General features: G+C 44.7%; 1 protein-coding gene across 2 annotated transcripts in view; it reads right to left on the bottom strand.

Moving 5' to 3' along the window:
- Window positions 1-15,043, bottom strand: part of LOC133381650 (alpha-2-macroglobulin-like) — a 93,876-nt gene that overhangs the window by 77,864 nt on the left and 969 nt on the right. For both annotated transcript variants that reach the window (XM_061620994.1, XM_061620995.1), the window contains exons 2-7: window positions 11,583-11,766; window positions 8,892-9,057; window positions 7,955-8,007; window positions 5,382-5,402; window positions 794-962; window positions 79-163 (exon numbers count right to left, since the gene is read on the bottom strand). In XM_061620994.1, the coding sequence (XP_061476978.1) occupies window positions 79-163; window positions 794-962; window positions 5,382-5,402; window positions 7,955-8,007; window positions 8,892-9,057; window positions 11,583-11,766 (678 nt within the window). The remainder of the gene's footprint in view (window positions 1-78; window positions 164-793; window positions 963-5,381; window positions 5,403-7,954; window positions 8,008-8,891; window positions 9,058-11,582; window positions 11,767-15,043) is intronic.

The raw sequence follows: 15,043 nt of genomic DNA, 5'->3' as shown, positions 1-15,043 counted from the left end.
TTCCCAGTGCCCTCAACGCTCTCTGTTCTCTGGTCCCACATTTCAAGGAGGGAAACCCAGGCCTGTGGTCTCACTTACATGCCACAGACAGTCACTTTGAATTCCTCAGCCAGAATCGTTATGATCTCGGGCGCCTTCACCAAAACCTCGAATTTGGGCAACACTGCAGAAAGGGAAGGAATGCCCAGAGAAAGGAAAGTCATTTTTGCTGAATCTGCAGGCACTAAGACCCTGAAACTTAGCAACATACGTGTCAGACCATTAAAGCACATTCCTCCCCCTCCTCCGCTGCTCAAAGAATCCTGGGAACTGTAGTTTGTTAAGGGTGCTGGGAAGTTGTGAGTTGTGTGAGAGGGAAACCACAGTTCCTAAGATTCTTCTGGGGCTGGGGGGGAAGTCACATGCTTTAAATGTGCGTTGGACACGCCTTCTGTGGATGGTGTGGATCTGCCCTTGTTAAGAATGGCAGCCCAGATCTCCTAATTTACATTTAATTTAATTTGCAAGGACCCCAAAGTCCTTGGAGCCAGTCAACTGCTGTGCACACAAGCTATTCCCAAGGGGTACTTGGAAAAGTTGGATTAAAAGGCTCTGCTAGGGACCCTGTCCCCATGGCATTGCGGACACTCTTATGCTATTGATGGTGTTTATATCCCACCTTCCTTTCAATCACGTGCAAAAACCACAAGACAACAGCAAAGATAAATGCAATAGCAAATACATCCCCAAACAGCCCCTTCTGCTAATTCCCCAGCATGCATGCACACCGGGGCACCTCTCATTCCTTCCTCACCATATTCCTGCACTTCAAAGGGATGTTCCACTTTCTTCCCGGAGGCTTTTTGCACCATCACTTTATAGGTTCCCAGGGAGGGCTCCTCGGAGAGATTAAAGTTGAGCCGGATTAAGCCCGTCACCAGCTCCACCTCAAGCCACTGTATCAGGCGGCTCCTGTTGGGGTCCTGGAAGCCACAGGATAACACAGGGTGTCACACAAACCACTCAGTATAACCTGATGCTGCTATTGCCAGCCCCAAAGAAGGTAATGTTGAGTGCATATATATATATATTGTAATATTATATTTTAGGTATTTTAAATGGTATTTTAGGTATTTTAAATTGTATTTTAATTTACTCTAATGTTTTGTGTTTTTATTGTGTGTAGTTTTACTATGTATGTGTGTGATTTTATTGTAAACCACCTCTGAGTGCCCCATTGTAGGGTAGAAGAGCGGGATAGAAATATTTTAAAGAAAGAAAGAAATTTCAGTGGCCAGCAGACTCTGTGGCTTCTGCAAAATCTTACAGGATCGACAACACGGTCTAGGTGTCGGTACTGTGATAAGTGTTCAAACCCTCTAAATAGGGGGCTTCTCTAATCTTCACTAGGGATGGCAACAGGCAGAAGGTCTATTTAAGGAACCATGGAAACAAATTTGCGCCCAAAGAGTAGGGTTGCCAGCCCTCCAGGTTTGGCCTGGAGTCTCTTGGAATCAGCCTCCAACTCTGGGAACCTCCTGAGGCCAGTCCTGGAGACTGGAGAAGCAACCATTGCTGGAACATAGGAAAGTACCTAATACCACATCAGAGCATCAGAGTATCTAGCTCAGTATTGTCAACACTGATTGGCAGTGGCTCTCCAGGGTTTCAGGCAGGGAGTTTTTTTCCCAGCCCTACCTTGAGATGCCGGGGATTGAACCTGGGACCTTCTGCATGCAAAGCAGGTGCTCTAAGCACTGAGCTACAGACCCTTTCCCAGTGAATGCTAAATCAGGAGCATGTGCAAGCTGCTCTTGTCCAGTCCTTCTGCCTCCCTGAACTCTTTCATAAATAAATAAATCCCTAGCCGGTTGAGCCTTTAAGGAAAGGCCGATGCTGCTGGGGGTTGTTGATTGCTTCAGCGGCGGGTCAGGGGGGTGGAGAGAGAGGAAATCAGTCCCAGGAAAATGTTGCAAAATGGAGTCTGAGCAGGAAGGTGCGGGAGGTGCGAGGGGGAAGGAGGGATGAGTCAGTAAAGAGAGGGGGGAACCATAGGCACCAGTCCCAGGTAAAGGTGGCAAAATTAAATTAGGAGACTAGAACAGGTGCTTAAAAGGGGGATAGAGAGAAGGAGCTGGGCATTCATTCAGGCGCCAGTATGGTGCGGAGGGGCCTTCTTGAAACAGACAAAGAATGACAAGATTGTGGTGGTGAATTACATTGCAGCGGCACAGTGAAGGAGACACGACATTTGCATGGCTTTAACGATGTGAAACTATCTCTCATTTAAAGCCGAATCTTTCAAAATTTTCACTTTCCAAATCAATATGAGAACCAAAGCATAGGGTTGCTTTGAAACATGCACTCATCCAAATGTTGCGACGCCGCTCTCCGACCGAACAATGTTTTCAAAAATGCACCTATGAGAGGAAAGCGGGCGTACGAATGTACATATATCAGTGAAAATAGTAAACAAAGACGTCATTCCTTTTAGGAGAAATGGCTTGCAAAATGCGCACTTTAGTTGATCGCATTACAAAGATGCGATTGTTAGGGGAAAGATGCCCTCTAACGCTGAAGAATTTTCATGAGGATTTAAAAAAAAAAAAAGAAATTGCTGCAGGAATGTGGAGAACTGCATTTAAGATTGGGAAAATGGGAAACTAAGAGAGGGAAAATGGGAAACTAAGAGAGGGAAAATGGGAAACTAAGAGAACCCTATAAGAGAAAAATCAACTCCTTTGACATGTGGTGTTGAAGGAGAGCTTTGAGCATATCATGGACTGCAAAAAAGACAAATATTTGGGTGTTAGAACAAATTAAACCAGAACTATCACTAGAAGCTAAAATGATGAAACTGAAGTTATCATACTTTGGACGCATGATGAGAAGACATGATTCACTAAAAAAAGACAATACAGAAAAAGAGAAGGGAGTAGAAAAAGAGGAAGACCAAACAAGAGATCGATTGATTCCATCAAGGAAGCCACAGACCTGAACTTACAAGATCTGAACAGGTTCATGACAGATGCTATTGGAGGTCACTGATTCATAGGGTCACCATAAGTCGAAATTGACTTGAAGGCACATAACAACAAGAGAACCCCGAAACTGACAGACCTTTCCATCCCTAATGATGAATGGCATGAGGAAGATGCCTTCAAAACCTGGGTTCACACAGTTACGCAGAATGCACTTTATGCTGCCAACAGTTTTTAATTACATGTATGTTCAGTAGCTATATGGCGGGAGGCAGGGACTGGCTGGAGACGCAGGACCTGAAGGCCAGCAACAGTTTAGGAAGCCAAATGACTTATCCTAAGGGGCATTTTAATTATGTACTTTAAAGAAATCACAAATAATTTGTGTGGCTTTTCTCCTCTTTGATACCTTCTGAGGCCCAGCAGATTCTGTCCAGGACTCAATTTTTTTATTTCACCTCAACACACTCATTCAATGGGGATTTTTGGGGGGGATAGAAATCCTTCTTTATTTTATTTATTTATTTTACATTCAGCACAAATGGTAAGCATTTGTACTTCGAGGCCTTATTGACTTAAACTGAACTTGCTGGCAAGTCACTCTGCGTAGGACTGTTGTCAGAGTTAATGGTTAATTCCCCCCACTTTTTCCATTCTGTTTGTATTGTATCAAAATGCCTCTTTGCTCAAGATAATTGAAGGCCGATGCACTGGAAGTCAAACCCAGGACGAGATAAAAATGTGGATGTCATTGACTGCTATGCAGCCACTGGGGAACGGACTCTAGTGGGGAACGTGATCCACTGCTGGTTGGACCACCAAGGCCAGATCCAGTTTGTTGTGGACCTTGGGCACAGGCTATCCCTGGGCCTCTTGCCCCCTTGCTGTCCTCCTGAAACCACACTCCTCTTCCCTCTTGGGACCCCCACCCCTCTAAAGTAAAACAAATCTTGACCCCCTGTTGTCAAAGAAAAACAATTTGGAAACCACCAGTGGTGTCGGGTTGCTGCCTGCAAGCCATCCCCATGAGAGCCCCCTGAAGGGGTGACACAAAAGGGTCGTCATCCCTTTGGGTATGTCCTTTGGAGTGTGGTGAGGGTGAGGGCACTTCTGGCGATTGGCTGTTGTATGGCTTTACTTCTAGGTGAAAGACTGGAACAGCCAGGGAGGGGAAAGAAGGATATGAGTTATCCTGGCCTCAGAGGTGGAATGCTGGGGAGCTGTGTCTGTGGTGAGAGCCTGAATGCAGCTCAGCAGTGTATATCCAGCAGAGCTTGGAAAAGTTACGTTTTTGAACTACAACTCCCATCAGCCCCAGCCAGCATGGCCACTGGATTAGGCTGATGGAAGTTGTAGTTCAAAAAAGTAACTTTTCCAAGCTCTGATATCCAGTGTGGTTGGTGGATATTTGGTGATTTTGCTCTTCGATATGTTTTGATTGATTGGCTGGTGGTATTGTACTTCTGCATTAATATGTTATTTATTACCTGGGGGGGGGGCTTTGGACCAAAACACAGTCTATCAATAAACCATAAAATTTCTGATTGGGCTGTCAAAGGAGCAACTCGATAGTTTGAGCACTGCATGGAAGCAGAGATGTCATTTGCCCCCAAAATGCAGTAGTAGTAGTTGATGAATTAAAATTTCATTAAAGGATTAAGCACCTGACGAGCTTCACAGAAACATTTAGCATTAGGGTTGCCAGGTTCATGGCCTGAGACTGATCCTGTATCTTTAGGAGAAGAGAAAGTCAGCCAAGTGCAGGTGTTCTTGCAACGCTGTAATGGGAAAAACCACAAGGTGGAATTCTCCCTTCCCCCTGCACAACCTTTAAAGATACAGAAGACCTCTTGGTTGCCAGGCCCAGCCTCCCACAGGTCTTCTGTATCTTTAAAAGTTGTGCAGGGGGAAGGGAGAATTCCACCTTGTGGTTTTTCCCATTACAGAGTTGCAAGAACACCTGCACGTGGCTGACATTCTCTTCTCCTAAAGATACAGGATCAGTCTTAGGCCATGAACCTGGCAACCCCATTTGGAATATAAATTAAATACTAATCCTGATAATACAAATAATAATGAAAAGTAACACTGGTTAGGGCCTCCTTCATCTGAAAGCAACATGAATACTGCAGGAGATGTGAGTGGCCTCGTATGTTACAGCTATGAAATGAGATCTCTTTAATGCCATGAACACTAGCAAAGATGCTCTCAGTAGGCAACAACCACATTAACTATTGGTCAGGTGTGGAGAACCTTTGGCTCTCCAGATCTTGCTGAACTACAACTCCCATCAGCCCTACCTAGCAAACATGGGCAATGGCAAGGAGGATGGGAGTTGTTCAGCAACATCTGGAGGACCAGTGGTTCCCCACATCTGCTACAGGTTATTTGTCAAGATGTAAAGGAGAATTGGCTACTTACCTGGATGTAAATTACAGGAATCTGTGAAAGCAAAAAAATAAAAGAGGGGGGGGAAATACCAGAGACAACAATGAATGAGAAACTACTTGAAGGCAAATCCTCCTCCCCCAACTGCCACCCCCACATACGAGTGATTTATTTTCCTTTATTCGTTTAAAAGCACTTCTAAACCTCATAACATTTCAAAAATCTCTCAGCGGGGTACACTATGTGCAATATGAAAACAATATCCATTAAAACAACAAATAGAACCTAAAACCAATACGACAACAACATAAAAGCAAATAAAACAGAGGTTTGGGGGATCCATAGACTGGTGCCAGAGGGCAGCCAGGTTGGGCCCTGGTTGAGGGCCCCTACAGCACAGAGGGGTCCCTGAAAAGCCCCTCCTTAGGGTGGGAGGATGGCACTGTTGTTCCATGATCTGCAGCAGGGTCAGAGAAGGAGCTCCCAAGCACAGCCCCCAATACAGACAGTGCGGGCTTCAGTAAGCTTGTATACACACCCCACCTGCCTCTCCTGTCATTTTGAATGCTGTGTGCGTATGCCTGCCATCACCCAAGATGGTGGCAGGGGCTTCTCTAAGGAGCTGGCCCCCCTGCTGCCATCTGGGTTGATGGCAGGCATGAGCGCTACGCGTGCACGTCATTCACAAGAGGTAGGTGGCAGGCACAGGTGGGTTAATTAGTCCCGTGCCACCTGTATGGGGACGCATGAAAGATTGTGTGTAAAGACTATTTTTATACTCTGTTTTTTAACTAAAGAAGACCCTGTTCCTTTTGCTAAGCTAGTCTGTGTGAGGGGAGGGGATGGGCTGGTTAATTCTCAATCTTATTTTGCCAATTATACTCTGCTAGAAATAGAACCAACAGATATTAAACAGCATTGGCAATAGAATAGAGCTCTGTGGCACCCAAGGGCACAAAAGCCAAGGGGCAAACATATAATCCTTGATGCTAATCTCTGAAAACGGGCTCATCGGTAGGAGCAGAACCATTGCAACAGTGCCACTGACTCACAGCTCATGGAGATGGCCCAGGGGGATACCATGGCCAATGGCAACAAAATATATTGAGAGATCAGGCAAGAGCAACACGTCACATTCCCCCTGACCCTCTCTGAAGACAGAGGCTGATTCTATCCAAGGCTGAGTCTGTCCCCAAAACGAGGCATGAATCCAGACTGAAATGGGTCAAGATAGTCAGTTTCTTCCAAGAATGTTTGCACCTGGATTGCTAGCACTCTCTCAAGCGCCTTACCCCAGAAGGGGGTATTAGTGACTGGAGGGTCATTGTAAAGTACCTCAGGGTCCAGGGAAAGCTTCTTTAGGAGCGGCTGCATGACCACTTCATTCAAGGCAGCAGCAACCCCACCCTCTGTGCAAAGATAAGTTAACCACCCCCTGGACCTGCCCATCCATCCCCTCCCCCTTGGCTAGTTCAAACTAGCCATGATGGAGAGGGGTTGAGGGCACATACTGTGGGCCAAACTGCTGCAAGCACCTTATCTACATCCTCAGACTTCATCAGCTGAAGCCAATACCACAGGACTGGGCAAGATGTTGGGTCAGACACCTCACCTGGCTCTGCAGTAATGGTAACATTCAACTCAACATAAAGATGAGTGATTTTATCCCCGAAGGGCCTGACAAACTTTCCGCAGCAGGCTTCCACTGGTTCCAACATTCTGTTCCTGGAGATAGGTGTCTCCTCACCACATGGAAATGTTCTGCTGGCTGGCTACTTGAGGATGCCATGGGGACAGCAAATTAAGTCTTCTTTGCTGCCATGTCTTAGGCATGACTATGAGCTCATGTGCTTTTGATCCACTTCGCATTGAATCTTATGCAATTTGTGCCCTAGCCTTCATGCAACCCATTTCATAGCTTGGAGCTTCCTAGAAAACCAGGGAGCCCTCCAGGCTCCATTGGGACTAACTCCCTGTGGAAGACTCCTTCTTTCCTATGGAAGATTTTTAGTTTAAAACTTTTAAAGAAAAGAAAACTAGCTTTTACTTTTTTATATATAGAACTGGAAAAAAAACTTTTAAAGTGCAAGTTACCCTATAGTTACACTCTAGCATTGATAAACTGGACTCATATTTTTGGTGAGTTTCAACTGATCTGAAAGCTGAAACTTTCAGCTCTGTCTTTTTTCACCTAAAAAAACCTCCTAACCTTTTTAACCTAGGAAAATTGAGCTTGTTTTTAACAGCTAAGCCTACCTGTTAAACTCTGATTCTCCCACTAGCTAGATCGGTATTGTGTGGAACTATATGTTACTGGGGTTTTATTTTTACTCCATCTCCAAAATTGGAATGTAGTCTAGTTTTCTTGTTTATTGTGGCCCCTCAAGACTTCCTGCTAGAGTAAAGCTGAAAGCAAGGTTTCTACAGGCTTTCCACCCCTAGAATTTAACTCCTGAGCTATATTACAGGATTTAACTCCTAGCACACAGTGCCCTAATTAGTGTGAACTGATGCTTTAATGATTAAATAATTAAATAAATGGGTGCTACCCTCTCATCACCTAGCTGCATAATTTGCCTAGACACTTTGGCATTGGGAAAACTCACCTGCTCATGGATGGGTCGGAAATCAGTGGTCAGAGAGACAACACGAAACTGAACTGAAAGAGGAAGAGGGAAAAAAAGTATGATCATGTGACTTTGCAGCTCTGTGTGCCCTGGGTGAGTTGCACAGCACATGTTTTGCACGCAGAAGGTCCCGTGGTCAACCCCTGCCATCCCTAGCACACACACACAGGAATATTCAAGGTAGCAGGTGAAGAAAGGGACCCATTTTTAGGTGCTTCCAGACAACTTGCTGATTGAGCATTCGTCCTGATTTGCCTGCAGGAAGATTGGCCAATGTTGGCTATTTGTCTAATGAGCATCCCTTCCGATTTGTTTGCAGGGAGATAGCATGATTGTTGCATCAGAGCAAGATCTGTTATCCTCTGTGTTGCAGAGGCCCATCTGGGAAATCTTTGTAGGAAGCAGGTTTGCTTGTGCAAGACTTCCCAATCAGCTGTCATTGCACAACCTGAACTTGCTGGTACGTGACACAATCCCACTCAGAAATAACAGTAGTCTGGAAGTGCCCTTAGAGACCTCGTCCTGTTGCCTCTAACCACTCGGACTGACTCAGGACTTCTCACCGACATGAACATGGGAAGCCGCCTTGTGCTGAGTCCAGACCACTGGTCCATTATAGCTCAGTATTGCTGACACTGACTGGCAGAGGCTCTCCAGGTTTTCAAGCAAGGGACATTCTCAGCTCTACCCAGAACTGGGGGGAAATGAACTCGGGGCTTTCGTTATGCAAAGCAGATCGTCTGCCACTGAGCTAGAGTCCTTCCCTCAGAAACCACCCTCAGATCTAAGAGGGTCAACAAGGAAACCTCCAGCTCTAGGGAGGAACAAGCGGCAAATAAAAGGTGCCCTGCATTCTTTGAAAAGGTGGTTCAGGATTTTGCAGTGGATTCTTTCTGCACCAAAGCGCCTCGCTTACCTGTATCTCCTGGCTTGTAGATGGGCTTGCCTGTCTGGACAAAGGTCAGGCTCTCCTGGTTCACAACCAGCACCCTTTTCCGGCTCCAGAACTTCAGTGTCGCTCCCTTCACCTCCGCTGTGAGATAAACCTCTGAGGAGCCCGTAGAGCCATCCCATCTTGGAAGCTGGAAGGAGGGGAAAGAGGAGAATAGCAGACATGAGGTCACTTCTGGTGGTGCGCAGCTTCTAACTGGTCACTGCTAACTATTCAAATGTGTTTGCCCCACTCACTGGCAGTCTATTAATGGCGGCCACGGTGTGTGTCTGTGGGAGGGGGTAGAGAGCAAGAATCCTGAAATCTTTGCTATGCTATCAGTCAGAGTAGGCAGTACTGAGCGAGATGGTCTGATGTGATAAAAGGCAGTTTCTGATGTTCCCTGCACTCAAAAGACACCTTGCTATTGCTGAAAAAATGTGACCTCCCCATGCCCACAAACAGGCACATAGCCAAGGTGAAACCTGTAAATGGGTCATCCTACAATAAGCTCTGGTTTGCCCCACCTTTTAAATAAATCAATCAAATAAATCATACAAAATGGGACTTTTAAACGGAAGAACAAGATTCTCTTTAGAACAGGGTACATTCTGGCTTGACAAAGGAACACGTGGTGTTAGCTGGTGCCCTTCTAAAAACAACAGGAGCAGCAACAACTGGTCAGTAGATGAAATTCCTATGGCCGTCAATGGTCACTGGCCATGATGGTCATCTTCAACCTCCCCTGTTGGAGGCAAGATGCCTCTGAATACCAGTCGCTGGGAATCACACACGGGGAGAGTGCTTTTGCACTCAGGTGCTGCCCGCGGGCTTCCCATTGGGGCATCTGGCTGGCCACTCTAAGAACAGAATGTTGGACTAGATGGGCCACTGGCCTGATCCAGCAGCCAGACTCTTCTTATGTTATCATCTTATGAATACCAGTTGCTGGGAATTGCATGTAGGGAGAGCGCTCTTGCACTCAGGTCCTGCTTGCAGGCTTTGCACTAGGGCAACTGGTTCACCGCTGTGAGTTCAGGATGCTGGACTAGATGGGCCACTGGTGCTTATGTCCTTCACTCTATGCACCTGACCTGTCCATCCAGTCTAGGGATGGGCGAGAAATTAGATTCTGTGCACATCTCAAGCCAACTCTATCAAATCCACGCTATCCAAAACAATAGAACTGAAACACAGCAATGCTTTGAAATTTGCACTTATCTGAATTTTGCAATACTCCAACCAAACAAGGTTTACAAAAATGCATATGCTGGGAGAAAGTATGCAGAAAATATAAATAAGAATACATGAGTGAAAATAACATGCAAAATGCATTATATGAGGAGAAATGGCTTGCAAAAATGTATGCATTAGTAAAAAAAAAAGAGATAGTGTAACATCATCAGGTATCCAGAGCAACCTAGGGCTGTATGCTTTATAGGCACAAAGATACAGGGGGGTTGTGGCCCGTGAGTGCACCCAGACACAAAGTAACAATAAGCCAGAAGAAGACTACGGCAAAGTCTCAAGGCAATATTGTGAAATAGGGAGTGTCTGGTGGTGCTGCCTAGCAGTAGGATCTTGCGAGATTTGTGCTAGAGCTGGTGAGAGAACCATTAAAATCCAGGACCCTGAGGTGGGATCCTAGCAGGTGGTGGCCTGAGGTGGGACCCAGAGGTAGGGGCCTGACAGGGCTCCCTTTCACAATTATGATTGGTGTGTACGTGGCTTAAAAGTAGGGAGGAGTCTCTAATGGAAATTACTTCTTGAAGACCAGGTTCATTATAACCAGGTGAGAGGTTCTGAGCATTAGAAATAAGTGCTCCTACCCAACTGAGATTTCTGAAGCTAACAACTGATGGATACGTGGCATCCACACCACACATTTAAAGCACTGTTATCATGCTTTAACAATCATGGAGAATCCTGGGATCTGTAGCTTACTAATGGTACTGGGAGCTGTAGCTCCGTGAGGTCAGCACCCTTAACAAACTACAGTTCCCAGGATTCACCATGACTGTTAAAGTAGGATAACAGTGCTTTAAATGTATGGTGTGTATGTGACCTTGGGCTTTTTTTAAAAAAAAAGAAAAAGATCATGACATGGATGTTGTAATATGGGATAAATGTTTCAGTGATTCATTATGGAGGAAGAGAGCTTGACATAGGAATGGACTTTTCATCAGCAGCCTTGCATCTCTCATAACATCTCATTCTGCCCAAATGTGATTTTTTTCCCCTTGACTAACCCATGAAAGAACTCTGTGTAATCTGAAACCTTGCACATTTATTTAAACATTTATATAGTGCCTTATAATAAAGTGGTGTACAAACACACACACCCCCAAAATACCATCACATTTCAAAATTCAGAATTTAAAAAGCAGGCCCTAGGTCAATGGCAGATAGGTTTAAAATGCAACAATACTGCGTTTTGAATTCTTGCAAACCTTAATCACGAAAGCTTTTAATTTTTTTAAAAAAATCTAATTGTTGCAAGCTGCACTGCTATCCCTTTGGGTGGAAAAGTAAAGTGAATACCAAGAAACTAGACCAGCGGCTAGTTTGCCAAGTCATTGAAAGTGCTGCAACATGGTAATGTTGTTTCTCCTGGGCAAAATATCTGGTAACCTTGATTAGGAGTAGAAACCAAAACGGTAAGTGAGAAATCCTCACCTGGAATGGGACACACTTGAACTCATCCTTCTTCGACACCACTTCTCTGAACAGGCTTCTGTTCTCTGCTCCGTATTCCATGAGGACACTCAGAGTCACTGATTCATTCAGGTGGCTCAGCTGGATGCAGATCTTCTCAGAGGTCTCTGTGTGGATCAGGAAGGGCACCAGCACCAAGTATTGCCTGAAAGGAAGGGGAAAGGGATCCAGTCAGAGGCCCAGGGATGGAGGATTTTGGTTGCCCTTTGATTTTTGGCATGGTTCGTTACAGGAGGTTACTACCCTTGGAACTAGGGTTGCCAGGATCAGGGCCTGATCCTGATCCTGTATCCTTAGGAGAAGAGAAAGTCAGCTTTCTCCTAAAGATACAGGATCAGGATCAGGCCCTGAACCTGGTAACCCTAGTTGGAACCCATTGGTGGAGTTCTGCCCAAATGCTTTTCCTTCACTCTCCAACCCCAGAAAGAACTCTGTGTAAGCAGAAGCTATGCCTATTTATTAGTATGTTCTTTTCTTCTAAATTTTCTATTAACTTTTATGAGTAACAAAATATGCATCAATTGCAGTCTCCAAACACGCGTCCTGCTTGACATAAAAATAATATACAGTCATCAAATACCTAAATCACCCTCCCTTTTATTTTTTGCCGCAGAATATTGGATCTAAAAAATACTTACGGAAAATTCTTACAGTAAATAAATAGTACATTCTTTTCAAAGAGGATAATACATAAATTCTTATCAGGGATGATAAGGTGATCAATGGCCACAAGCCACAATGGTTATGTTCTGCCACCACTGTTGGAAGTAGGGTGTCTCTAAATTCCACTTGCTGGGAACTGCAACTGAGGAGAGTGCTTTTGCACTCAGGTCCTGCTTGCAGGCTTCCACTGGGAGCTTTGGTTGGCTACCGTGAGAGTAGAATGCTGCACTAGAGGGCCTTTGGCCTGATCCAGTGGGGCTTTTTTAATGTTCTTTATATTGATCTTAGACAGTAAATCATCCCAGAGTTATTTGTGCCTTATTCTCCATCGCTATCAGCATGGCAGGTATTTCAGATTTAGAGAGAGGCTGCGTATACACCATACATTTAAAGCACATTAAAAGAGTGCTCCTCCCCCCCAAAGAATGCTGGTAATTGTAGCTCTGTGATGGGTAAACTATAGTTCCCAGGATTCTTGGGGGTGAAAATGTGGTTTAAATATACGGTATGTGTATGCAACTAGAGAAACAGCAGCGGAAAGTTATCAGTGGCTTCTTGTTGTTATATGCCTTCAAGTTGATTATGACTTATGAATCTTGTTTTGGATACATTCATGGGGTTTTCATGATAAGAGGTGTTCAGAGGTGGTTTACTATTGCCTTCCTCTAAGCCTACAGCACCCGGTATTCCCAGGCAGTCTCCCATCCAAGAACTAACCAGGCATGACTCTGTTTAGCTTCCAAGATTGGGCGTGTTCAAGGTAGGATTGCCAAAGATCAGTGGCTAGAGGCATGAAATTTGTTTATTTATGCCCCCGCCCACCACACCTTTGTGATGACAATTCGAAAGAGGTGTCTCTCCGTGTCACGTGGACACTGACACATACATTTGCGTCTACTTAAACAGGTGGGACAGGCTTTTACCATGCTCCAAAACCTGCCCCACCTGTTCAACCAGAAGCAACTGTGAGACAAAAGACAAAAATTAAAAAATGAATGGACGACACAAGCAGCCGGCAATGCCTCCCTCAAAAACATTTTCCTTCAAACATCTTCTAAAAACTACAGTCTTTTGCACTTTTCCATTGTCAAGGTGGGCATCTTTGCCATTTTGGTACAACTGCAAGTGTTGTGGATTCTATCTGCCAATACATCAAATAATACCAGTTGAAATACCAGTTTCCATTCATTGAAAAATAAGATGAAGGACACAGGTACACATTTCCTGAATCCTGACATAGCAACGTTAAATCCCATAAACTGAAACTAGTTGCTTCCAGATCGCCTCTTTATTGAGCATTCAAAGTTTGCAGGTTATGTCACATTGGTTGTTTACTGAGTGTTCTAGTTTGTTTGCAGGAGGTGTATATGATGTTGTCTCAAGCAATTATCCCACACTTTCCAATACATTTCCCCATCACTTTTCTTATTGCAAAAAGTCAGTTTTGGGGCATGAAGCGATGCGTTGCACAAGACGTAACCAAATCCGCTTTATTTGGTCAACCTGAATTTTCCAGTCTGAGATTGAATCCCCAATTGCAAAACAGCAATGGCCGAGAAGGAGCCACTGACCAAAACCAGTATTTGTCAGTTGCAGCTAGATATGGAAGGATCTGTCACTCTTAAATCCAGAATTCTGCATTAAAAAAAAATGCTCATGAAAATTCTTCAGCATTTTCGTGGAAATTTATCCTAACAAACACATGGGTGGGATATGAACTGGGGCGTTGATTGCCTTAAAAGACCTGCATTGCACAAAGGTTGAGAAGACACATTTTTAAAGATGTTTTGTTTTAATGTATTTTAAGGTTTGTTTTTATGATGTTTTAAAGTTTTCAGTGCTTTTGTTTGCCGCCCTGGGCTCCTGCTGGGAGGAAGGGCAGGATATAAATAAATAAATAAATAAATAAATAAGATCCGAGTTTACTTTTCACCAAAGGGCTGCCGGCTTGTCTAAATTTCTTTGGGAGCTTCCATACGGGTGCTGGGGGTGGGATTGGTTCTCGCCGTGTGTCAAAATTTTTCTGCAGAGTCCACATGACATTGCTGCCATGAAATGCTGGCATCTTCCCCCCCTCCCATTTCATCCAGGTTTATCCTTTCCACAGAAAATTTGATAAATTAAAAACAAAAAAAACCCTACTCCCAATGACCTGGTTGTGATATTAATCCCCTGTCTGGAAGCACTCCTGGTCTCAGGCAGGGAAACCCACTCTGAATGTGCAATGAGCAAAAGAAGGGCCTGCTGGATTAGAGCAAAAATCCATCTAGTCCAGCTTTCTGTCCCCTACAGTGCCCAGACACCTCTGGGGACCTCGCTCTCTGGTGGTGGTTCCATAGTAACTACTCTTCACAGAGATAGGCTGCCTCTGATCTTGGAAGGAGAGCATAGGCATCATGACTTGTAGCTGCAGATAACCTGCTCCTCCATGCATCTGCCTAATCCCATGCACGTTTTATTTATTTATATTTATTCCTAAATGTATAATAATATAATAAATGTATATCCCGCTCCTCCTCCCAAAGGGAGCCCGGTTGATGGCCATGACCACATCTCGCTGCTGTGGATTTTATGAGTTAAATGTCTGTTGTGTGCATTCACACAATGCCCCCCCGATCTCCTTTTTGGAGGAAGGGCGGAACTTGCATTTAATAAACAAATGCATGCATACATACACCCTCCAAAAAGCTGTGTGGAGAGTTCTACACAGCTGCACTTGAGGGAAAAGAATGAGCTGGAGCCAGATGTAGGCTGTGTAC

This window comes from Rhineura floridana, chromosome 3, assembly GCF_030035675.1.
Source record: "Rhineura floridana isolate rRhiFlo1 chromosome 3, rRhiFlo1.hap2, whole genome shotgun sequence".
Classification (NCBI taxonomy): Eukaryota; Metazoa; Chordata; class Lepidosauria; order Squamata; family Rhineuridae; genus Rhineura; species Rhineura floridana.
Note: the sequence above shows the minus strand (reverse complement) of the source record. Positions and strands in the feature narration are given on the sequence as shown.